The sequence below is a fragment of the Schistocerca serialis genome, chromosome 2 (assembly GCF_023864345.2).
Source record: "Schistocerca serialis cubense isolate TAMUIC-IGC-003099 chromosome 2, iqSchSeri2.2, whole genome shotgun sequence".
Taxonomy (NCBI): domain Eukaryota; kingdom Metazoa; phylum Arthropoda; class Insecta; order Orthoptera; family Acrididae; genus Schistocerca; species Schistocerca serialis.
Window position 1 is genome coordinate 930,938,355 of NC_064639.1, and position 25,127 is coordinate 930,963,481.

Below are 25,127 nucleotides of genomic sequence, written 5' to 3' on the forward strand. Positions count from 1 at the left end.
TTAGACTCTGAACTGCTCTGGTAGTTGGATTGTGTGGATTCCTTTTGGTCTGTGACTTTCAGAATATAGTGAACACTTTTGAGAGAATGGTTTTTGATTATGAATCCCAGACAATCTCCTAACTCCTCAGAGCTATAAGCTGTAGCTATAAATGTATTTCTCATGTTTTGAGAGGAAACATAAAATGTTTAGATGTAAATAATACGCTTACACCATACTTGGACTATGTCACGTGGACACCTGACAATAATCATCATAAAAGTCGCAGCTACATACATACGTGTATTACAAGCAACATTGATAATTTAGTTCTGCGGCTTCCACAAAATGTTTACTTCAGCCACTGTGCGTATCCATGGTTACACCTTTATCATCAAGTGGAAGGCACTTTGTTCATAACTGTTTTTAAAAGCAAGCATGGATGAGTTATTGTTATAGCTATGAGATTAGGATGCGACTTATAGTGTTAATAACTCGATTTTATAAACCCCATGTCCTGCTGTAATAAATCACCGAAAAATGTTACTGAAAAGATGTAAAAGACGTTTTTCGTCTTATGATGATGCAGTAACCGTCGAGAGGTGCAGCCCATGAAGTACAAACTTTGCGACAGACAGTGTTACTCGCTTAAACCCGGTATTAATATACAGAAACAAATCACAACAACTAAAAGTAAGACCATATAAAACATTAATAGTGCCAGTAGTACTATACGGGTGTCAGATCTGGAGCACACTAATACAAGGCGTTAACCTACTGCTGGTATTTGAAAGAAACGTGTTTAGGGAAATATAATGGACCAGACTGGGAACCAGCTACTGGAGAGTGGAGAAGGGGCCACAATACAGAACTACACAGTGCAACAAAAATTAAATGATCACCTTCTCGATATCCCGTAAACGTCTTCCATTACGATGCATAAGTTGCAAATTTGGTTCAAAGGTGCCTACAACCTTTCACTAAAACGGCACACACTCGGTGCAACTAACGCAGAGACAGAGGCGTCAAAAAAATGGTTCAAATGGCTCTGAGCACTATGGCACTTAACATCTATGGTCATCAGTCCCCTAGAACTGGAACTACTTAAACCTAACTAACCTAAGGACATCACACAACACCCAGTCATCACGAAGCAGAGAAAATCCCTGACCCCGCCGAGAATCGAACCCGGGAACCCGGGCGCGTGAAGCGAGAACGCTACCGCACGACCACGAGCTGCGGACAGAAAGGCGTCAAAAGTAGGAGTTGGTAACAGAGTTTATGGCGACCTTCCCATCGTGTAACATGTCCATGCTGGCGATGGGTAGAATTACGGTGAAATTTGGTGCCAATACGATATCATTAACCTATCTTACAACTCACATGAACTTCTGGGCGTTGTGTCTACACCTTGTTGTTTGAAGCCTCACCGAGCAACGGGTGACATCCCAGAGCGCTACACTTTTGCGTTGTCGCATGCCAACTTTTTTTTTCTTTTTCTTTTTGTCATCGGTCTTATCACTAGTTTGATGCGGCCCGTCACGAATTCCTTTCCTGTGCTAACCTCTTCATCTCAGAGTAGCAGTTGCAACCTACGTCCTCTGTTATTTGCTGGATGTACTCCAATCTCTGTCTTCCTCTACGGTTTTTGCCCTCTGCAGTTCCCTCTAGTACCATGGAAGTCATTACCTCATGTCTTAACAGATGTCCTATCATCCTATCTCTTCTCCTTATCAGTGTTGTCCACATATTCCTTTCCTCTCCAATTCTGTACAGAACCTCCTCATTCCTTACCTTAGCAGTCCACCTAATTTTCAATATTCGTCTGTAGTACCACATCTCAAATGCTTTGATTCTCTTCTGTTCCGGTTTTCCCACAGTCCATGTGTGACTACCATACAATGCTGTACTCCAGATATACATTCTCAGAAACTTCTTCTTCAAATTAAGGCCGATATTCTATATTAGTAGAGTTCTCTTCGCCAGGAGTGCCGTTTCAGCCATTGCTAGTCTGTTTTTGATGTCCTCCTTGCTCCGTCCGTCGCTAGTTATTTCACTTCCTAGGTAAAATTCCTTAACTGCATCTACTTCGTGACAATCGATCCTGATATAAAGTTTCTCGCTGTTCTCATTTCTACTACTTCTCATTATCTTCGTCTATCTTCGATTTACTCTCAGTCCATACTCTGTACTCATTAAACTGTTCATTCCATTCAGAAGAGCATGTAATTCTTTCTCACTTTCACTCAGGATATCAATGTCATCAGCGAATAGCATCATTGATATCATTTCACCCTGAATTTTAATTGCACTCCTCAACCTTTCTTTTATTTCCGTCATTGCTTCCTCTATGTATAGACTGAACAGTAGGGGCGACGGACTAACATCCTTGTCTTACATCCTTTTCAATACGAGCTCTTTGTTCTTGGTTATCCACTCTTATTATACCGTCTTGGCTGTCGTTCATATTGTATACGACTCGTCTCTCCCTATAGATTACCTCTGTTTTTCTCAAAATTTCGAACGTCTTCCACCATTTTACATTTCCAGCCTTATATAGGGCAGTAAAAGGGGTAATATTCTCAAAGTCCCAGAGCGAAGCTATCTCGCAACATTATGGCAATGTCGACAGGAGGAGCTCGCGATGAAAACATTTAACCACCGAGTCTGGGTCAGTGCAAAACACAAAATCGGCGTTTCTGGCGAGCCAGGCAGCTGAGTTTTGCACACTTTAAGGGGGCAGAGCAGCCAAACAGGGACACGTCACCTTCGTTTTGTGACGATAGAAGGGCTAAGGCGAATACAACAAACGGTACCAAGAGCTTTTATGAACCAGTTCTGTACTATATCGAACTTCTTAAGCAAGTACGGCAGGAGAGAAAACCCTGATACTTTCGTAATAGCAAGCCCTAAGCGGTAGTGTCGAATGACGTCGGGAAAACATTAGCCACTACTACGCTCCATCGATATCCCAGCAGTTTAGCACGTAAGGCAGTCAGTCAAATGGATTGATCGTGTACATGGCGTTTGCACTCGATTCCCTGATTTCCCCGTAGTGACGTCTGGCACAAGTCTGTCGTAGATTTTCTGCACACTACAGACAGCAACAACCTCTTCTGGGAGAGATGGCTACGTCACCATAATCACAAGTTGTAGAGTCCAACACTACTGTCTGCCTCTGTCGCAGATGGGAGGACCTTCCCACTAGGGTCGGGACACCAGCGTTCCTGACATTCTAGCGGACCGAAATTTTGGAAATTTGTGGTAAGGTCTTATGGGGTCAAACTGCTGATGTCTTCGGTCACTAGGCTTACGCACTACTTAATCTAACTTTAATTAACTTACGCTAAGGACAACACACACACCCATGCCCGAGGGAGGACTCGAACCTCCGACGGGGTGAGCCGTGTCAAGGCGCCTACGACCGCCTGGCTAACCCGCGCCACCAGCGGACTGAACTGGGCTTACCTGGACGGCAGGCCAATATCGTCGACATTCACAGCTACAAGGCAACCGTCATCGTGGTACGACGGAAGTCAAAGAAGGGTGGTGAGCGGGAGGGGGCGGAGCTCCTCCCAAGTCGGCGTGTGTAAGTTCAATACACGCTCCGCCGTCGCTCACTGCACTCAGCACTGGGGCCACCGCAAGCGGCGATCGCTAATGCCGTAGCTGGCGGGAATGAACCGTGCGGTGTCAGCTGCCTCCAATGGGCTGAAGACCACTTAAGACGCAATTCCTCAGCGGTCATTGACAGACTATTCCAACTGCGAGTCGAGACGCTTCTTGTATTTTTATAACTCTTTCTGGATCCTCTTTCACTGCGCCCAATGGCGACCGCAGGTCACTACCGTCCTTCCGAGGAAAACTGGCAATGGGCGAACTGCGAGAGTGCCTTTTGACACATGACGAGCTCTGCTTACACCCTCCAAACAGTCGCCTCTTGCAGCACCGTTGCAGAGGAAGGTTGCAGGCACTTTTGAGCCAAATTTCAAACATATGCGTCGGAATGGAAGGTAATTATGGGAGTTTAGAAAATTTTTGTTGCGGAGTGTAGAAGAAATATACAAGAAGCCAAGCATCGTTGTAATTATAACAAGCAGAAGACTCCAATGGACTGGACACTGTGACAATGGGGGAAGCGAGATGGGCCATAATGGCAATGGAAGGGTTACCATCAGGCAACAGAATAGAGAGAAGATCCAGAAAGAGATGGAAGCATGGAGTAAATCAAGACTTTCTGCAGATGTGTGTCTGGAAACAGGTAGCAGAAGACACAAATAGATGGGGACATCTAAGTATAACGTTGCACGGATTTCTGGACCTGATGGCGTGAAATAAGTACTAGCTGTCCAAAAATTGTTGAAATTGTCATTTACAAAAAAAGGATCTGACTTAAAATCAAAGCCCTGAACCAGTAATGGCAACTAAATAAAGCTCATTGAAAAGCGTTTGTGGCCGTTTGCCGTAACTCCCTTAGCTTTGAGAAAACACAATATACTAACGACACGACAGATACAATGAGATCAACGAATGATGCAGCACGTAGCACATGAACAGAAATCAGCAGAGTAGAATGTTCCATATACTTGGTGTACATGTTGAAAGAAACTTAAACTGTGAGAATTTCTGAACTGCTCAAACAATTAAGTTCACGTTCTTATGTTCGTTGATAATCACTAGATTTGGAAACAAACGAATTAAAACTTCTAACATATTTCTCCTATTTCCAGTTAGTGATATCTTACGGAATAATTTTCAGGAGAGGCACATGCCGAAGAAAGCAAGTAGTGATAGTACAAAAGTGAACGGCAGAAATAATATACGGTATTCAATCTCGGTCATCTTGTAGGTACCTCTTCAGAGGGTTAGGCGTTATAAATAAGCCATCACATATTAGGAAGGCTATCGATATTCACGATTACAACACTGGAAGAGAAAATGGCCTTTGTTAGGCATTATTAAATCTATCAGTGGGTCAGAAAGGAGTTCATTATGGATCAGCAAGTATTTTTGATTATTTACTGAACAACATAATATGTCTGACAGATAACGCAAGTTTCAAATATACCCTAAAATCATTTTTAGGGTTCCGTACCTCAGTCAGTAAAAACGGTACCCTTATGGGATTACCTCGTTCTCCGTCTGTCAGTCTGTCTAGTAGGCTGTTAAAAACACTTTTCCTCGGGAACGGATAGACGTATCAGGCTAAAATTTATATCATGTTTTAAGATCTACGGTCCCTTCTCAATCATTGTGGTCAAAGGATATGCCCATTTACACTGAAGCGCCAATGGAACTGGTATAGACATGCATATCCAAATACAGAGATTTCTAAACAGGCAGAATACGGTGCTGTGGTCGGCAACGCATTTATAAGACAACAAATGTCTGGCGCAGTTGTTAGACGTTTACTGTTGCTACAATGGGAGGTTATTAAGATTTAAGTGAGTTTGAACATGGTGTCATAGTCGGCGCACGAGCTATGCGTTACAGCATTTCCGGAGCAGCGATGAAGTGGGGATTTTCCCGTACGATCATTTTACGAGTGTACCGTGAATTTCAGGAATCCGGTAAAACATCAAACCTCCCACTTCGCTGCGGCCGGAAAAAGATCCTACAAGACGGGACCAACAACGACTGAAGCGAATCGTTCAACGTGACAGAAGTGTAACCCTTCCGCAAATTGTTGCATGTTCCAGTGCCGCAGAAAGTGTCAGCGTGCGAGACATCATCGATATGGGCTTTCGGAGTCGAAGGATCACTCGTGTGCTCTTGATGACTGCACGACATAAAACTTCACGCCTCGCGTGGGCCCATCAACATGACACTGGACTGCTGATGACTGGAAACATGTTTCCTGGTCGGACGAGTCTCGTTTCAAATTATATCGAGCGAATGGCCGTGTAAGGGTGTGGAGACAACCTCACGAATGCATGGACCCTGCATGTCAGCAGAGACTGTTCAAGCTGATAGACGCTCTGTAATGGTATGGAGCGTGTGCAGTTGTAGTGATGGGACCCCTGATACGTCTAGATACGACTCTGACAGCTGACACGTATGTAAGCATCGTGTCCGATCACCCCTGATACGTCTAGATAAGTCTAGATACCTGCATCCATTCATGTCCATTGTGCATTCCTACGAACTTGGACAATTCCAGCAGGGCAATGCGACTGACCATACGTCCAGAATTGCCACAGAATGGCTCCAGGAACAATGTTCTGAGTTTAAACACCTTCCGCTGGCCATCAAACTCCGCAGACATGAGCATTATTGTGCATATCTGGGATGCCTTGCAACGTGCTGTTCAGAAGAGTTCTCCACCCTCTCGTACACTTGCGGATTGATGGACAGCCCTGCAGGATTCATGGCGTCAGTTCACTCCGGCACTACTTTTGACATTAGTCGAGACCATGCCACACCGTGTTGCGGCACTTCTGCGTGATCACGGGGGCCATACACGTATTAGGCAGCTGTACCAGTTCTTTGGTTCTTCAGCGTATATCACACACTTTGATACTAGCAAACTCGTTCATCAAAACCTACAAATTACTTCCTGTTGACCTATAGTTATGAAACGTGACAAGACGCAAGACTTCACAGTACAACCAAAGGAAAAAAAGTCCTAAAATTGTGAATTTATAATCATATGAGGCCGTTTGTTATTCGAGTGTTCATCTGTCTGTTACGATCCCTCTTCCTAAGGAACAAGTAGGCATATCAAGTTGAAACTTACGTCACATACTAACACGTGTACTCCGTTGACGTTGTAAGAAAGGTAAGCTTGTGTCAATAAAATCGAAACATGCCGCCAGTTATGTCATATTTTTTGATAATTGCGAACTCATTCATCAAAATCTGTAGGGTACTTGCCACTGACCAAGAATCATGAAATTTGACAAAAATCAAAGTTTCAATGCATAATTAATGGAATAGATCGGGAAAGTATTAATCTATAAGTATATCACACTAAAAATATATTTGAAATTACAGTGAAATGAATATCCCTGGCTACATACAGGCGTTGATATTATTCAACGGGGACAGTCGAATATATATATATATATATATATATATATATATATATATATGAAAATGGTATCTGTTCTTTCGGACATGTCCGATAGAACAGATACCATCTTCATATAAAAATATATTTCTTTGTCATTTGTGGTCCGGCAGTCTGTTTGTCCGTTTGTTAAAATCCTTTTTTTGTCAGGAACGGATAAACTCATCAAGTTGAAGTTTATGACACATACTAAGCTTCTAAGCCAATATAATCAAAATTTGTGTAACATATTTTGATATTCGAATACTCACTTACTAAATCCTGTAGGTAGTTCCTGTTTACCTATTGTTATGAAATTTGGCAAGAAGTAACGTTTCACATTAAAATTAGAGGAAAAGTCAGAAAATTGTTAATTTTTTATTATATTACATTAAATAAACATTTCTTTTGCCATTTGTTATCCAACTTTGAACTTTAAAACTTTCTCGAAAGTTTTGGAATTCCTGGGACCGATATTTTGCATGTATGAACGAGATGTTGCCCGAACTATCACATCGGTTACTTAGCCGTGTGTTGTGTCGGTACGAGACAGTTGATATAGTGTGGCTCGGATGTTGGGGCGTTTGCGTTTTGCAGGCCAATGAAATACACAGAAAATAAGAGAAAGAAGGGACACTGAGTAAAGTAAGGCAAATCTAAATTCAAATGATGGAAATAACCACAGTATCTACAATAAGAGTAAACAATGGAATAGTAAATCATATATTCATTAGATAACTGGGATGAATGATCTGCTGTATGCGCAGTTAAGTTTGCACGGAACCCTGTGAACGCGAGATCCAATCACACTTGACCATTTCTCTTTTAATTTAGCACCTTGTCTCAGGCACGCTGCGGTACTCACCACACTCCCCAGGGTGGGCGAGGCGCGTGCGGTCTCTGTGCAGGCAGGCCTTCCTGCGCAGCAGGCAGAGGTTTCGGTAGGTGACGCCGTCGGAGCCGCACACAGGGGCCAGGTCCGGGGTGCAGGCCGACGGGCAGTCTGCGAACACACGAGGCCCAGAGGGAATGAGCAAAGCTCACCGCGCGCGCCGGCGAGACAATTCTGGACATCCCTGCACTTGTGAGTAGGGCTATGATCCTGGACATAAAGTGTCGTCTGGTTGTATTGTTCTCGAGTAACCAGTTGGGTGCAGCCGTTTGTAAAACACGATGTTCAGCAGCATGCCTGCTGTGATCTTCAGGCGGTACCTGGAGAAAGAGCGTGTTGGCTACATTGTTCCTCGTTTATACTCTTACCCTGTAACACCACTCCCATACTCGAACTCCCATGTATAAAACTGCTTCAGATATCTGATTAATTTACAACTGAGGTAATGTATTAAATATTTTTTCGTGGAGAAAAGGTGAAAAAACAGCCAATTCAGATGCTATAGTACAAAGTTTATTGAAAAGCTCTTGACCTAGGGTTTCGACATCCTTGAAAACATCTTCTTCAGAAGGATCAGTGATTGACACTGGTTACATTAGGGTGTCTAGTTACATTTAAATATGTAGCTATAAGGCACGAATCAGATTCACCTCTACAATACTAAAACCACAATGTGTCGTGTCAACCGTCATTAGAAAGTGAACTCACTAGTTGCGTTTACAAAGCACTTTCTAATGGCAGTCAGAACGATATTTTGTGGTTTTGTTACTATGGAGATGAAACTGATCTTCATTTGTGCCTTACGGCTATGTATTTAACATACCTACCAAGAGGTTTTCAGTAAACCTTGTACTGTTGAAACTGATTTGGCTCTCTCTCTCTCTCTCTCTCTCTCTCTCGTTCTCTCTCGCTGTCTTCTTTTTTTTTTCACGAAGAAAACTTTACAGATGCTGTTTCCAGCCATATTCAAGTTTTTAACATCTTTAAATGTCAAATATTTGACATAAGCTCATAAAACCTTTGTGTTTGAAAATACAAAACCCTAATTATGTTGGTTTTATCAGTTTCGTTTTATTCACCCACACACTAACGAATACGTCAAAACAAAAATTGGAAAACCAAGAATGTGATAAATTCCTTATACGTTGACGTATGACAGTTTTGGAAAGTACAAAATAGTGTAATATTGTTTATTTTATGTTTCATCAAAAATATGTCGTCAAAGCAGTCATTAATTACAAGTTAACATGTTAACTATTTAATCATGGTATCAGTTACGTTCTTTACATGTTAAGTTTGTTACAAAATCCAAGTGCATTTAATTGTATTTTTAATGGTTTAATGACCACTCCTGCCAGCTTTAATGAATAAAATCTGACAGTAGTTTATATCTTTAAATTCGATCAATAGCTATAAAACACTGAAAATCAAGTTTTTGTCACCCATGTAAGCTGTTGGATAGGCAACTGGAAACCGGTACTGTGTGGTTATTTTAGCCGTTTAGTGATATAGATTGTTCCCCATCCATCCCGTCACTACCCAGCCACATGCTGGTTGGAGTGGGGTGTTGGTAGTGGCGGCGGTGGTGGTAGGAGTGCTGATGGAGAAGGGGGGGGGGGGGGGGCAGGCGCAGTTGCCTAGTGCTGGTCACAAACTCTGGCCCCTTCCATTTTCATTCTAGTGAAGCCATGACTTATTTCTCTTACATTTATGGTCATTTTAGCCATTTATCAATCACATATAGGATTTGTAGGCTCATGCACTACAACCCTGTTGGGATGGTGGTTCCATTAATCTGTTGTGCCACTGGCTCTTCAGTAACTGAACGTGGGACTCTAACTCGATACCATGGTTCAAGTTTAAGCATTCCTGTGTGTTAGATGTGGACCTCCTGGCTTTTGCCTTTTCAGGTAATTTCCATGTATGACGTTATATCACGACAGGTAGACTGGTTTTATTTAGTTCCACATGCAGGTCTCTAATGTGAGTCCAATATGGCGCCTTTAAAATAAGTCTCAAACACCTTTTTTGTATGACAGAGTGTTTTTATGTTTGAGTTACGTCTAGTTCCATAAGAAGAACTTCCATAGATCATAGAAGGGAGCGGGATAGATTTGCAGAGACGAAGTTTTGTCGAGGTATTCTTGTAGTACTGGATAGTAACAGGCACAGAGCATAAAGTGTCCTAATTAACATCTCCTTCTTCGCTATTACATATCGTTTGAAAAGTAGTTTGTCTAGTTTGATTACCAGGTAGCGTACATGAGTAGTACGCTGATCTCTGTCCCGTTTTTGTTCAGACAATTTCTTAAGTCGGGTCGTTTACCTATAAATGACGGCTTGAGTCTTGCTTGCATTAGCTTAATCATGTTGGAGGCAGCACATTGTTTTATCAACGTTGACTGTTGTTGTAATTTGATTATTGAAGCGTTTACTGTGTAGCTATTTGCTGGTAGGGCTGTGTCGTCCGGAAATTGCGCGATGACAGGATGGGCCATTGTCGGTAATTAGTTGAGGCACAAGCTGCACAGTGTTGGCGACAACACTTGATCCAGATGTTTTGTGCTAGACAATCTGTCTCAACGAAAAACCGTATATCTGTTATGAGGCTGTTCACTAATTTTACCAATAGTCCGGTATGAATAAGATGTCGTTCAGTTTCAATGCTTCTACCGCACCCTTCGCCCTTAGAACTCCCTCCCGAACAAGGTTATGTGTAAAACCACCTTTTCTATTAATCAGGCTGTCGAACAATCGCATCTCAATACGTTCCTTAAAATACAGTTCCAAAACGAGGTCTACCTCAGGTTCACATCTCACTGAGCCCCCTACTGTAGCTATGCAGTGTTCCGCAACAGCATATTTTGTGGGTTCGGTGTGATCCCTGTGCTCTTGGCACCTTTATTCCACTGCCCGCACAGTACGCAAACTTTCAACAGTCAAGCCGTGATTGGCCGACGTTCTAAGGAACTTAGAGAGACATTATTGTGGCCCTATCATGAGTCACGTCAGACGTAGTCCCTCAAAGCATACCATCGATTGACTCAAGTTCACAACTTTGGTAATTTTGCCGTTTTGAAAATTTATGCTAAGTAATTAAATGAGGTAAAATAACAACCACGTTTCATATAATTTTTGTTCGAAAGTGCGCATCAATAAGGAATGATCTGCGATCCTTTCTTTTTTTTCAGAAATAAACAGCTCTCTGTACATACTTACCTGTTCACTATTTCAATATTAATGATTTCAGACACTGTCGCCCAGCTTCAGATCGTATTGACAGTTGTACAGCAACTCGTCATACAGAACGACTTTCACTGTCGCATACAATTTCACTGTATTAAGCCACCGTTGTGTCGACAAAAGGTGTAAGCTTACTATCTTATTTTTGGTATTAAATGAAAGTGATGAAAGCTCTAATCTTATTCGAAGTGTCATTCTTCATATTTAAACACCGGACTTTTTCAAACAGAGCTCTTGAATAGTCGACATGTTACGCCACAGTGATTCTGAGTACAACCAATGCGATCTTTGTCAGAAGCACTGTCGCCGCCAGTGGCATTCGGTGAGAAATAAGTGAGGGTGTCACGTGTTTGTTACGCTGCTGTGAGGCCTGGTAGTTTAGTGGAACACAGAGAGGCAAATGCAGAGGATGTTGCTTTTTGTAAATATGATTCGGTAAAGACTGATTTGAGAACCTTAAAGAATTTCAGGCAATGATGTGGCTCCTTTGCTTGCTCGTGCGAAATTTATCATGATTTTTGGAAATCAAATTTTAGGTGATTTCTCTTTACTGATTTAGGTTAGTTAGTTTGATGGGTCAGACATTATTAAAGCAAGTTTTCTGCCCACAGAGTTGTAGATTCAACTTTCACTAAGTAATTTCATGGCAGCGTCATAATTTTTTTATAGGAAGTGATTTTTGGAAAGATGGTTATAATTGTCAAGAATCAGAGTTCCATAATATTGTTTTAGAATACTGGTGTCTTTTCAGTCACACACTAAGTCGAGTTTCTACCAGCGTCTCCTAACAAAAATTTAGTTTTGCAAATATGTGTCGCTGTATTGCACTGAGCGGAACACAATCATTCAGAAAAGCATGATACTCATAAGCTAAGCAAAGGTGCATGTCCTTGAGTTGTACTGTGCATGGCTTTCTTTTCTTTATCTACTTTACTGCTGCGCTACATTATTATTATTATTATTATTATTTGCATCACTTTCGAACGGTAGCGAGTTTTAATTGTCACCAGTAAGCCCCGAAAATTTTTAAGGGCTAATTTAACGTTTGTCAGGACACTGAAATCATTCACAGTTAAGCATTGCGTTTCAAAATCATTGTCGGGATCAGCTTAGGTAAAGTTAAGATCTCATTTTCTTATGCAGATAATCTTATTCTTACTGTGCAGTCTCACATTGGCATGTGCATCATTTAATGATTTGACTTGCATACTAAATTTACAGAGAATGTTAAGAGAAGCACTTCGGATAGTTATTCTTTCAAAATTCATTTTCTTATTTTATGTAGTACTTTATGTTAGTTTCGTGTGTTGAATCTGTGAGTTACGCACTGTGATGTCACTGCACTGCACAATACAGAACCTCACAGAATTGCTTTCTTGGGCTGTAGTTTTTTCGGTAAAAATTAATTGCAATACACTTATATAATTTGCGACATAGGAGACTCTTTTATCCGATAGCGTTAACGTAATCACACCACTGGCATTGCTCACGATCACAATGTAAACACACACGAAAGTTAAAGAACAGGAGCGCAGTCCAGTTCAGTTAACAGAACAAATAACACAAGTTATGAAGGGTAGACACTAGTCAAAAGGTTATTTGGAAAGTTTATGCATTTCATGCTAAGGAGTGAGTTGTCGACGCCATGTGTCCAGTGAAAGAGATGACAGGAGTTTCTTGTAGAACTTGTGTGTGTCCCAAGGGGGGTTGGGTTGTTTTGGGGGAGGAGACCAGACAGCAAGGTCATTGGTCTAATCGGATTAGGGAAGGACAGGGAAGGAAGTCGGCCGTGCCTGCAGCGATTCAGGGAAATCACGGAAAACCTAGATCAGGATGGCAGGACGTGGGATTGAACCGTTGTCCTCCCGAATGCGAGTCCAGCGTGCTAACCACTGCGCCACCTCGCTCAGTGTGTCCCAAGGGTATTCCCATTACAACAGTAACACCGCGAAGGGTGCATGCAACAAACAAATGAGCATGAAGATGATCGCATACTTGCAAATGCAAGAGATTAACAATTCAACGCAACAACACAAAATAGGAAGGAGTAAGGCCGTTTAAATTTTGTATACAATGAAAGATTATGCAGCACCTTTCTCATTCAGAAATCGCATTTGAATATTCATTGCTTGTGAGAAGATGGCGTTACGCCTTGTGTAAGAAGAGCTAAGAAGCTTAGCTTTCCTGATCCGTAGCTTCTGCAGCACATTGGTGCTGCGGAGTATTACCTCTCCGAAGATGCGCTTGATAACGATCTCCTTGTCTTTGTCTGCGAGATAGACTAATCTAATGCTTGAGCTCAAACGGCTCTGAGCACTACGGGACTTAACATCTGAGGTCGTCAGTCTAATGCTTGAACACACAAGTTTATTTAACGGATATGTACAGATAAAAAAGCAGCAAGAGGAAGTAAGTACATTAGTTCCAGTAAGTATATATGCCTCTAGTAAGATTTTGGCAAACTACTTTCGATTCGCAAGATTATCCTAGCATATTTCGTTGCCAGGAATAATGGAGTGAGATTCAGAGGTAGCGAAATAATGAAGTATGATCCTTTCAGATCTACAATGACTGCGCGTACAAATATAACTGCTATACTGCCTTTGAGGTCAGGTGTAGAGAACATACATCTGATTCAGGTTGTAGCTCACCTTTGGGTACCCATTTTTCTGATACGGGTGACTGTTAGCATTATTTTATCCAACTTTTCAGTGGCCCGTAGCGAACGTAAGGGAAATGTTCTTAATGTTCTAGAAGAACTAGATCTACTATGCCTTAAAGTAATCCCCTGGTCGTACTCTCAACACTCAAGCTAAATTCAAACATAAATCGATTTTAGCTAATTTCGATTCAGTGGATAACCCGGCCCGTTTACCTGTTTGTGCATTGCCTCCTCTTCCTCGCCCCCTCCCCCCCCCCCCTTCTAATGGTTTGATATTTTATGTATCCCTTCCTTTTAATTTTCAAAAAGTTTTAACATTTTCAGCAGTTTCCCACAGCACGCCATTAAGGCCCTGCAATGCAATACTGTTTATGTTTTATATTTTAGTGTTTGACGTAATCTAGTGTGCTTCCGACTGCTAGTAATGTTCTCGCACTCAGAGTTGGCCTTGCGTCTCTGCGCATGCGCCATCTGCCTAATGGACCATTGTATTTTTTCACGTTAGCCTGCGGGTAGCCTCGGTGCTGCCCCGTACTTCGCGTCGGATACGCTCTAACATAGTATGATTTTCATCTGTTTCCCTCTATTCCCCTAATTTCGCTGTATTTCATCGATTTATTTATGTAACTGTTTTTTAGGTTCCGCCTATTTGCCCCCCTTCTGCATTTGTCGTGGGATACGACATGATTTTTAGAATGGCGCAAAGTTCTAGGAATCAAAGGAAAAGTTTAATATCAGCATTACGTTGTAATTGCAAGTACTGATAAATGCTATACTTTTTGTTACTTGCATTCAGCCACTTCAGTCAAAGCACCTAACAAAGGCTGTCACTTCGTTGTATTATTTCATGGTTTCTCTCTATTCAGGGCTTCACCTGATGGTGTAACTGATGTTACGAAACCGGTCGTCCTTTTTAGAGGCAGTGACCATACAGCTACAGCGGTGTTTCTATTTAAGATAATCAAATTCTGTCAGGTTTTCAGCCGAATGATTTCGTCGAGTTGGCGTTTCGTTGGATGAGTACCACCCTCGTTATTTTCTGACCAAGTGTGGCCGGCGTCTTGATTGTCGTTACGCAGTTGCTACAGCAAGGCGGGGTGCCCTCCTTCCCCTCCCTTCGCGCTAGGGCGGGCGGGGGTGTGAGAAGGAGCTGCAGAGCTCGAATTCCGGTATAGTCAGTTACCTTCCACCACGCGGGGCGTAAGGACGTCTCTAGGCTGGGGATTGCTCATAGTGTACTGGAACCAGAACGTGTCCGAAGCAGAACTTCGCCGGTAACGACCCCCTCTCTTTACAAGGCCTTCATTAGTCCTAATTTCGATGGTTTCCTTTGTTAAGCTGTCCCCGAATCCACCGCCCCTGAAAAGTACTCTTCGTCTGTTCGTAATCAAGCATATTGTTCTCTTCCAATCTATGCTCAGCAACCTCAGACTTCTTTTTCTGTCTACTACGGCCCTGAAAAAGCGCAGTTCAGTAGCAGTTAGAGTACTTGTTATTTTGAGTGTTTTACATTCTCTGTTAACACACGATGATAGATCGAATAGCGCAAGAGACTTATTTTGGACCATTCTATTAGACGGTCTGTTGTTTCCACTTTCGAAAACAGTGTGCATCGAGAACAGTTTTCCGTTGACTCGGAAGGTAGCGTGAAATAAGTGATGCGCAGTATTTGTTTGAACCTTCCTCTACACACTGCAAAGGAGAAATTGCAAGTATTAGTCAAAACGCCAGATATACTGCGCCTGACTGCTCTCACACTTGGTATCCAGGGAGAGTATGCAGACTAAAGACAAACACTAAAATTTTGATCTGAATTAATGGATCAAAAGCATCCCGTATGCTAAAGTAATGTCAACTTCAAACCCATAAGTAACTCCGTGAAGGAGTACGTAGGTCTGCAGTCTTTTGTGGCCACTGTTATGTGTTTTAAGGTAAAATATTCGAGGGTGCTGGCTAGCGTCATGTTGCTCTTCGGTTTGTCATTGCACAGTCGGCTTTTCGACTGTTCTGCTGGTCTTTTATTCGGTATATTCTGATATTTACAGTTGGCAGAACACTGAAGGGGACCAGTGTCGTGTTCACTTGTAAAGTGGAACTTCCGCGCGCTTATTCAGGGGAGTTGGGGTTGTTGGGTCGAATTCTTCCTGCTACCATTGGATAGTGGACAAAATGGACTGAGGGGGAAAGGCGGAATGTTTGACGAAGTATTATTGTCGCGCTGCTTCCTAGTCGTTGTTTGTGTTGCTCGCACGCAGTGTCTGCGCGGCCACGGTGGCCGAGCGGCTCTAGGCACTTCAGTCCGGAACCGCGTGACTGCTACGGTGGCTGGTTCCAATCCTGCCTCGTGCATGGATGTGTGTGATGTCCTTAGGTTAGTTAGGTTTATGTAGTTCCAAGTTCTAGGGGACTGATGACTTCAGATATTAAGTCCCATAGGGCTCAGAGCCATTTCAACCGTTTGAGCAGTGTCCGCGCGTTTGCAGTCCACACTCACACTGATTGGTATAGACGCCAGTCGTGCGTAGCCTTGGACTAGTCAGCTAAATTTTTAATCTTCTGCGGTGGTCAGAAAATTGTTTTCGCATTTCTTAAGAATCCTAGTGCTATTTTCTGTTGTTGGTCCTATATAGGGCAGAGCCGGCAGTCGATTGTCCTCTTCTTCTGTTATCTCAGAGCTGCAGGTTCCATGCATTGCCTTCTTGTGTGGCAATGTAGCCATTCCTCTGAAAGACTTCCCTCAAGTGTACTACAAACGAACCTTACGAACGACTATGAAGTGCATGGGAAAGGGTGCATTCCGTTGTATCAGTTATTAACACATCTTCATTTTCCATTCACGTATTGAGCTAAGGAAGAAATATTGGTTGAACGCCTCTGTGTGTTCTGCGATTTTCCTCGCAATCACTACAGAAGCGACAGGCAGGGGTTTGTAGTATATTGCTAGATTCGTCATTTGAAGCTAGTTGTTGAAACTTTGTAAATAGGTTTTTCTCCGGTTACTTTGCGCCTACTTTCAGGCGTCTGCCATTTCAATTCCTTCATCATCTTCGCTGCACTCTTGTATGGGTCGATCAAACCTGTTACCATTCGCACTGACCTCTGTATATGTGCAGTATCCACTGTTATTTCTATGTGGTACGAATCCCAGGGACTTGATTAGTATACTAGGATGGGTCGCACGAGTGTTTTGTAAAATGAATCTATTTCACTAATATCCTGCCAATGAAACTAATTCTGCCACCTTGTTTGTCTACGAATGAGTCTATGTTATCGCTGCACTTCATATTCCTACAGATTGCTGCAACCAGTTAATTGAGTTGAACGATTGTATATTGTAGTTAGAGAATACAACTTTTCCGTATCGGTTGGAGTTATGGCTTTCAGTCCCAAGACTGGATTGTTGCCCATGTCAGTCTATCCTGTGAAAGCCTCTTCATCTCTGTGTTGCTATGCAAATCTACATCTATTTGAATCATGAATCAACTTATTTTATTCGAGCGTTGGCCTCCCTGTAGAATTCCACCCCCCTCCCTCCCCGCCCCCCTCTACCCCGCTCTAACCCTCTCGAACACTTACTTCCATTACCAAATTGAAAATTCATTACTGCCTTGGGATGCATGCTACCAACTAGTCCCTTCTTTTGATCAAGTTATTCAATAAATTTCATTCTTCCTGCACTACGGTTTCAGTGCCTCCTCAGTAGTTAACAGATCAACCCAACTTATCTTCTGTAGTTTTCCACAGCACCACATTTCAAAAGCGTCTATCTTATTCTTGTCTCTCTTGTCCACTTTCCACTTTAATACAAACTATACACCATACAATTCTTCCCTAACAAATCATCAGACGTTAACAAATCCCTCTTTTCCTCGTTATTGCCTGTCTGCAGTTTATATCCATCATGAATTGTTGTGCTGCCAAATAAATTAACTCCTCTAATGCTTTCAGTGTCTTAGCACTTAACCCACTTATCTCTGCATCGCCTGTTTTAATGCAAGTGAATTTCATTACCCTTCTTTTTGTTTTGCTGATGTTCATCTTATAACCTCTTGTCAAGACACTATACTTTCCTATCAACTGCTCTTCCAAGTCTTTGGTCATCTTTGACAGAATTGAAATGTCATTGGCAAACCTCAAATTTTTTATTTCTTCTCCGAAGTTTTCTTTGCTTTACCTTACTACCTGGACAGTATACAGATTCCATAACATGTAAGATACACTATGTGATCAGAAGTATTCGGTCATCTGGTTGAAAATGACTTACAAATTCGTGGCGCCCTCCATCGGTAATGCTGGAATTCAATATGGTGTTGGTGCACCCTTAGCCTTGGTGGCAAGTTTCACACTCGCAGGCATACGTTCAATAAGGTGCTGGAAGGTTTCTTGGGGAATGACAAACCATCCTTCATGGAGTGCTGCACTGAGGAGAGGTTTCTATGTCGGTCGGTGAGGCCTGGCGCGAAGTCGGCATTCCAAAACATGCAAAAGGTATTCTATGTGATTCAGGTCAGAACTCTGTGCAGGCCAGTCCATTACAGTGATGTTATTGTCGTGTAACCACTCCGCCATAGGACGTGCATTATGATCAGGTGCTCGATCGTGTTGAAAGATGCAATCGCCATCCCCGAATTCGTCTTCAACAGTGGGAAGCTAGAAGCTGCTGAAAACATCAATGTAGGTCTGTACTGTGATAGTTACACGCAAAACAACATGGGGTACAAGCCCCTTCCATTAAAAACACGACACCACCATAACAGAACCGCTTCCGAATTTTGCTGTTGGCACTACATACTCTGGCAGATGACGTTCACCGGGCATTCGCCATACCCACACCCTGCCCTTGGATCGCCACATTGTGTACCGTGATTCGTCACTCCACACAACGTTTTCACACTGTTTAATGGTTCAATGTTTACGCTCCTTACACCATGCGAGGTGTCGTTTCGCATTTACCGGCATGATGTACGGCTTATGAGCAGCCACTCGACCATGAAATCCAAGTTTTTTTCACCTCCCGCCTAACTGTCATAGTTCTTGCAGTGAATGCTGATGCAGTTTGGAATTCCTGTGTGATGGTCTAGATAGATGTCTGCCTATCAGACATTACGGCCCTCTTCAACTGTAGGCGGTCTCTGTCAGTTAACAGACGAGGTCTGCCTGTACGCTTTTGTGCTGTACGTATCCCTTCGCCTTTCCACTTTGCTATCACATCGGAAACATTGGACCTAGGGATGTTTAGGAGTGTAGAAATCTCGCGTACAGACGTATGACACTAATGACACCCAACTGCTTTCTCACGATGTCTAATGACTACTGAGGTCGCTAATGTGGAGTACCTGGCAGTAGGTGGCAGCACAATGCACCTAATATGAAAAATGTTTGGTTTTGCGGGTGTCCGGATACTTTTGATTACATAGTGTACATTACAGCTCTGTGTCTTTCCGTTCTCAACTATGGCTTCTCTCGTCCTTTGTCTGAGATCTGCAATCCAGTTTCTGTACAGGTTGTACAACATTTTTTGGTCCCTGTAGTTTACCCCTCTCCTTTAGAATTTGAAAGAGTGTAATCCAGTCTACGTTGTCGGAAGTATTATCTTTATCTACAAATGGTACAAACGTAGTATTATCTGTCTTCCAACTTAAGTCAGTAATGACGCCCTTGCACCTACAATGCTCCGGAAGCCGAACGGACTTTCCCCAACGTCAACCTCCAACACATTTTCAGCACTGACGGAAAAAATGGCAACATCAGAAAATAATTAATGTAAAGAAATTTCTGGAATACATTTGCCTAGATAACGTATTTATGTGATTAACATTGCAAGATCAAATGTTAATGTAAGCGCGAGATAAGCCACTGAAAAAGTGGACTCTTAGTACATTGATAACAAGTGTAATCGCCAGAATGTTGAATGAAATCATGCAAACGTGCATGTACTGTGTTGTACACGTACCGGATGTCAGTTTCTGGAATCCAGTTCAGTGCCTGTAGCACTTCGTCGGTCAATACGATGACGGATAATGTCGTCTGTAGATGACGCTGGATGAAGTCTAATGGAGTCACTTAAGTGCTGGATCTGAGACAGATCCAATGATCGAGCAGAAAAAGACAACATGTCAACGCTCGGTAGAGTATGATGAGTTGCAACAGGGCTAGCTTTATCCTGGAATATTGTTCATGAATGGAAACACATCAGATTGAGGTACAATTTTGCATCGAGGGTGAATAGAATAGTCATGAGAGTGCTATACGAAATCACACCCCAAAGATGGTGTAGATCCGGTGTGTTTAGTAGCAGCCAGGGTGGGTACATGTCCTTAACTGCCTCCTTCTAATCAATACAAGAGCATCATTGGTACCAAGGCAAAACCACCTGTCATCAGAAAGCACAACAAACTGCAAATAGGCTCGCGCTTGACGCCAGCGAGGCCGCAAATGGTGATTGTTTGGGCTCAGTGGAATGCACGTTACAGGACGTCTGTCTCGGAACTGTCCTCTAAGTAACCTATTTGTAACAGTTTCTAATTGGAGTGTGGTGACAACTGCTGCTCAAATTGTTGCTGGAGACGCAGTACGACGGACATAGTCATACGCCGGACACCATGATGTTTCCTCTCGGTAATGCGACGTGGCAGTCCGGAGCCCGGTCATCTTGCGACGGTACATTCTGGTGACCACCGCTGCCTACAGTCACGTACAGAGGCCATTTCCGGCTAAGTATCGCAAAAGGAATGTGTACCTTCTCGTAGCCCTATTAAACGATGTCATCCAAACTTAGTGTGGTGCTGATAATGGCGTCTTTATAGCATTACAGCGTTCTTAACTAACATGAAATCACCACGTCCAGTCTCAGACGTAACCAACGCTCACGACCGTTACAGAGCTTATTTAAAACAAACCTGATTTGCATCCTCATCTGGGCGCTACTAGCGCCACTCATTCGCGAGTGGCGTGAAATGTGAATGACCATCTTCCAGATATAGAAACAGGGTTACCAACTTTTGTTTACGTCGAACAACTCCTGGTTGGTGTTGCCACTTGTTTCGTGAGTGTACTTTTTTGTAAATAAAACGTATCAATACAAACAAGCTTATTTTACTGCCCTTGATAGACTACCTAAGCGAAAAATATCTACCTGCAGAGCTTAGGAAACTAAATTCAGACCACCGAGGCAGTTTACGTACAGAATGCCGTATTTTTAACTGTACACCGGCACGCATAAGTTGTGTCTGTTTTTACGCGAAAAGCGCATACAACATTTTCCACGAAACGACATTCCGGGCGCCCTTATCGGGACCACAGTGGTACATATCGTAAGTTAAGCGCTCAGGACAGGGGTGCCTGTCCACCTGAACGAAACGAGACACTGACGCCGGCGGAACATTACGATGCGCCCGACGCACGTATCAGAACGCGCATGCGGACACGTTATGACGATCGCCGGCGACCGGGCGGACACAATGCCGCGGCACAAAAGAACGCTGAGCTAGCGCACGGGGTCACCCGGAGGTCGGGAAGGGCCGGCGTTGTTTTGCTGCGGCGTCGAGGGGAGGAAAAATACGGTGACGTTGCGGCCGTAGTGGATGTGCGCGGTTGCTCGCTCGTCTGGCCGGGCGCACAGTGGAGATTGCAGGCGCAGGGCCCCACACCAGCGCCGCAGCCGCGGTATTATATTTGCCGTCGCTGCACTGCGTCCTCCTCCCCGGACACAATGCACAGTGGAGCGGTCGTGGGCGGCATTAACCCGCGTGCTGCGCCGCTCGTGTCCCGCGCCTCACAATGGCGCCTCCCCTCTCCTTCCAACCCTCTTTCCCCCCTACTCACTCCCCCTGCCCCACCACCCGTCGCTTTAATTAACAGCAGGTCCAGGTGGCTCGCTACTACTTCGCTACCGGCCGGCGCGGCTGCCGGTTCACCCCTATTGAAATTCTCGTGCGGAAACGGTTGCGCTGCGGGGCTGCCTACCTAGCGGCGCGCGCAGCGGGCTAACGGCCGCGCTCGGACAGAGCACCACTTTCCGTGTTCTGGGAACCGGTACAAGGTAATTCGGCCGATCCCAGGCTAGTTTACGACTTTAAATAGCTGAGCGCGGCGATATCGCCGGAATTCGACCGAGACCTGCGGACGGAGCAACGTTGACCGGGAGGTCTTTTCATGTGAAAAGGTACGGAAAGGAAAACGGAATCCCTGTAGAGAACGTTGTTAGCGGAACTGCCATTTGTTTAACAGTGAATGCAGCAAGATTGTTCTCGTAATAGCAGGGATACGGAGCGCACATGAAAAATATGAAGTGCACGAATTTTAATTTTTTAAAAATCTGAATGTTCATTCCTTATACCCTCAAATTGTTATAATAATTCCAGTTCCAAGGAACGCATGTGCTGATAGGCTTTAATATCGGTTTAGTAAGTCATGGCTGCATAATACTGCCACGAATTATTTATAAGAGAAAAGAAAAACAGAAGCCGACCTCGGTGAAGATCAGTTTTGGTTCTGGAGAAATCTAGCAAAATCGCGTGGTAATACCAATCAAACGACTTATTTTACAGGGTAGCTTAAAGGCAAACCTATGCTTAGAGTACATCGTGTTTATAAATGAATATCGGAGTCTTAACGCTTTATAATGTTTATTATATTGAACTTACAGTTATAAATGGTATGTCAAATGAAAGAGCAACTCAAACAGTTTTACCAAGAATTTTATATATGTTGAATGTGAGAACCATTTGTCACGCGGCAGACATCAAGTCTACAGCCGAGTTCGTCCCAAACGTTGACAAGTGTGTCTTCAGTGATTGTAGCAACAGCTCCTTGAATCCGGTTTCTTAATTGAGGGAGGTCTGCTGGTAGCGGAGGCACGTACACACGATCCTTTATCAAGCCCCAAAGGAAAAAATCGCATGGCGTTAGGTCGGGTGAACGTTGGGGCCATGCAAAGTATGCCCTGTCATTGGGCCCCTTGCGACCTATCCAGCGCTTGGGTACAGTGAAGTTCAACCAATCGTGTACCGTGCTATGCCAGTGAGCGGGATACGGCACAAAAAACGGTCACCTTAGGGGAATCTCGTTGCATTTGTACCACCTCGTGAGGATTTTCTGAGCCCCAGATGCGCACATTGTGAGTGTTAATATGTCCACTAAGGTGAAGGGTCGATTCATCACTGAAGACAACATGATCTAGAAAATCTTGATCGTCATAAACAACATTTTGTTTGCGAAGTTGGCACGTAATCCATGGTCTGCCGGCTTTAGAGCCTATAATGACTGTAAACGGTAAGGACGCAGCTGTACACGTTTTCTTAGAACTTTCCAAACAGTCGACACGGGAACTTGTTATTCGTGACTACACTTCCTGACTGATTTCTTTGGGCTACGAGTAAACGACTCTCTCGCTCGCTCAACAGTCTCTTCTCTAACTTTTGGTCGTCCTGTGCTCTTCCTTTTACAAAGGCAGCCGGTATTTTCAAATTGATGATAACATCTACGAATGTTGTTATCACTTGGAGGATCAACACCGAACTTCAGCCGGAACGCACGTTGCATAGTAACTACAGATTCGGTCTTCTCAAACTGCAAAACACAAAACGCTTTCTGTTCACTAGTCTCCATCTCGGCTACTACCGCTGTCTAGTGGATTGCGGCGGAAACATTGCGTGCTGTGCATGCGCACTGGTGCCAAATACAACTGTCTGAGTTGCTTTTTCATTTGACATATCATTTATAACTGTAAGTTTAGTGTAATAAATATATATTATAAAGTGTTAAAACCCCGATATTCATTTATAAGCAGCTTGTACTTGTATGCTTGGAGAAAGCTTTTTAGTTGTTGTTCGGAATATGACATTCGAAACTCTGAAGATAGCAGGGATAAAAAAACAGGGACTGAACACTTATAAACAGGCTGTACAGAAACAAGACTGTAGACATAAAGGACATGAATGGTAAACAGTATTTGGGAACGAAGTGAGGCAGGGTTTCAGCCGATCCTCAGTGTTATTGAGTCCGTATATTTAGCTAGCATTAACGGAGAACAAGGGCAAATTTGGAAAAGGAATTAAATTTAAAGGAGAAGAAAGGAAAGAAAGTATATTTGCCGACGGCATTGTAATTCTGTTAAGAGTCAGCAAAGGATTTGTAAGAGCAGCGGAACAGCGGATAGTGTCTTCAAAAGAGGTTATAAGCTTATCATCAACAAAAGTAAAATAATGATAATGCGAAATAGTCTAAATAAATCCGCTACCCTGAGGGAATCAGATTGGTAAATGAGACACTGAAGGTATTAGACGAGTTTTGCTGTTTTGACAGGAAAATGATTGACCGTGACCGAAGTAGAGAGTTATAAGACACAGATTGTCAGTAACAAGAAAACATTTTCCTATTGTAAATTTGTAGCAAAAATATTATTTAGACTACAAAAATTTCGTTTTATTTTATAAAAATATTCGGTAAATAGTTTTTCGGCCCCTGCTTTTTTGCTAAAGTTCTCCTACACATAAGTGTTCGTCTTTCAGGACGCTGGACTTCACTCACACAAAATGTGTTTTCATCTTTATATTTTGTAAATACATATCCACTCACGATGCTTTAAAATAAATCGAAGAGCGTCTGATCGAAATAAGACTTTTATTTCAGTCGTAAGAGATGCAATACATTCTAATATTACCTGCAAAATTACGACTGCGGGAAAGAGACCTGCCGGCCGGTTTGGCCGAACGGTTCTAGGTGCTACAGTCTGGAACCGCGCAACCGCTACGGTCGCAGGCTAGAATCCTGCCTCGGGCATGGATGTGTGTGCTGTCCTTAGGTTAGTTAGTTTTAAGTAGTTCTAAGTTCTAGGGGACTGATGACCTCAGATGTTAAGTCACATAGTGCTCACAGCCATTTGAACCATTTGAAAAGAGACCTACAAATCGAAAAAGCGTGTATTATGTTCTTACATATTTGCTGCCAGATACCTATGCTCCGCTAGTGAAGCATTATGACTAACAGTACGTCACATTAATTAGACACAAATGTATAATATTATCGTCATAATGATGGCGATGAAATCTTCAGAATATACGACTTCGTGATCGTTAGCTCCTGTGTTAAAGCCCGTTGAGATGTGATTAAAATGACTTCTAGTTAAAGAAAATATCGATGTAAGAAATTAAAGTATTTTGCTTCCGATGTCAGTTAATAAAAGTATTGCTTAAAATAGAGGTAAACCTCGGTAACGATGTGTTTAAGATGCAGTGGCAGGTATATGATTGGTAGATCATGAGAGAGTCACTCTGCGACGCTCTAAACCCTCGAACATTAGG

General features: G+C 43.0%; 1 protein-coding gene across 1 annotated transcript in view; it reads right to left on the reverse strand.

Moving 5' to 3' along the window:
* The window catches only part of LOC126456525 (agrin-like), a 1,113,065-nt gene that overhangs the window by 653,764 nt on the left and 434,174 nt on the right, over window positions 1–25,127 (reverse strand). Inside the window, exon 3 of the mRNA XM_050092274.1 lies at window positions 7,893–8,030. Coding sequence (XP_049948231.1) covers window positions 7,893–8,030 — 138 coding nt within the window. The remainder of the gene's footprint in view (window positions 1–7,892; window positions 8,031–25,127) is intronic.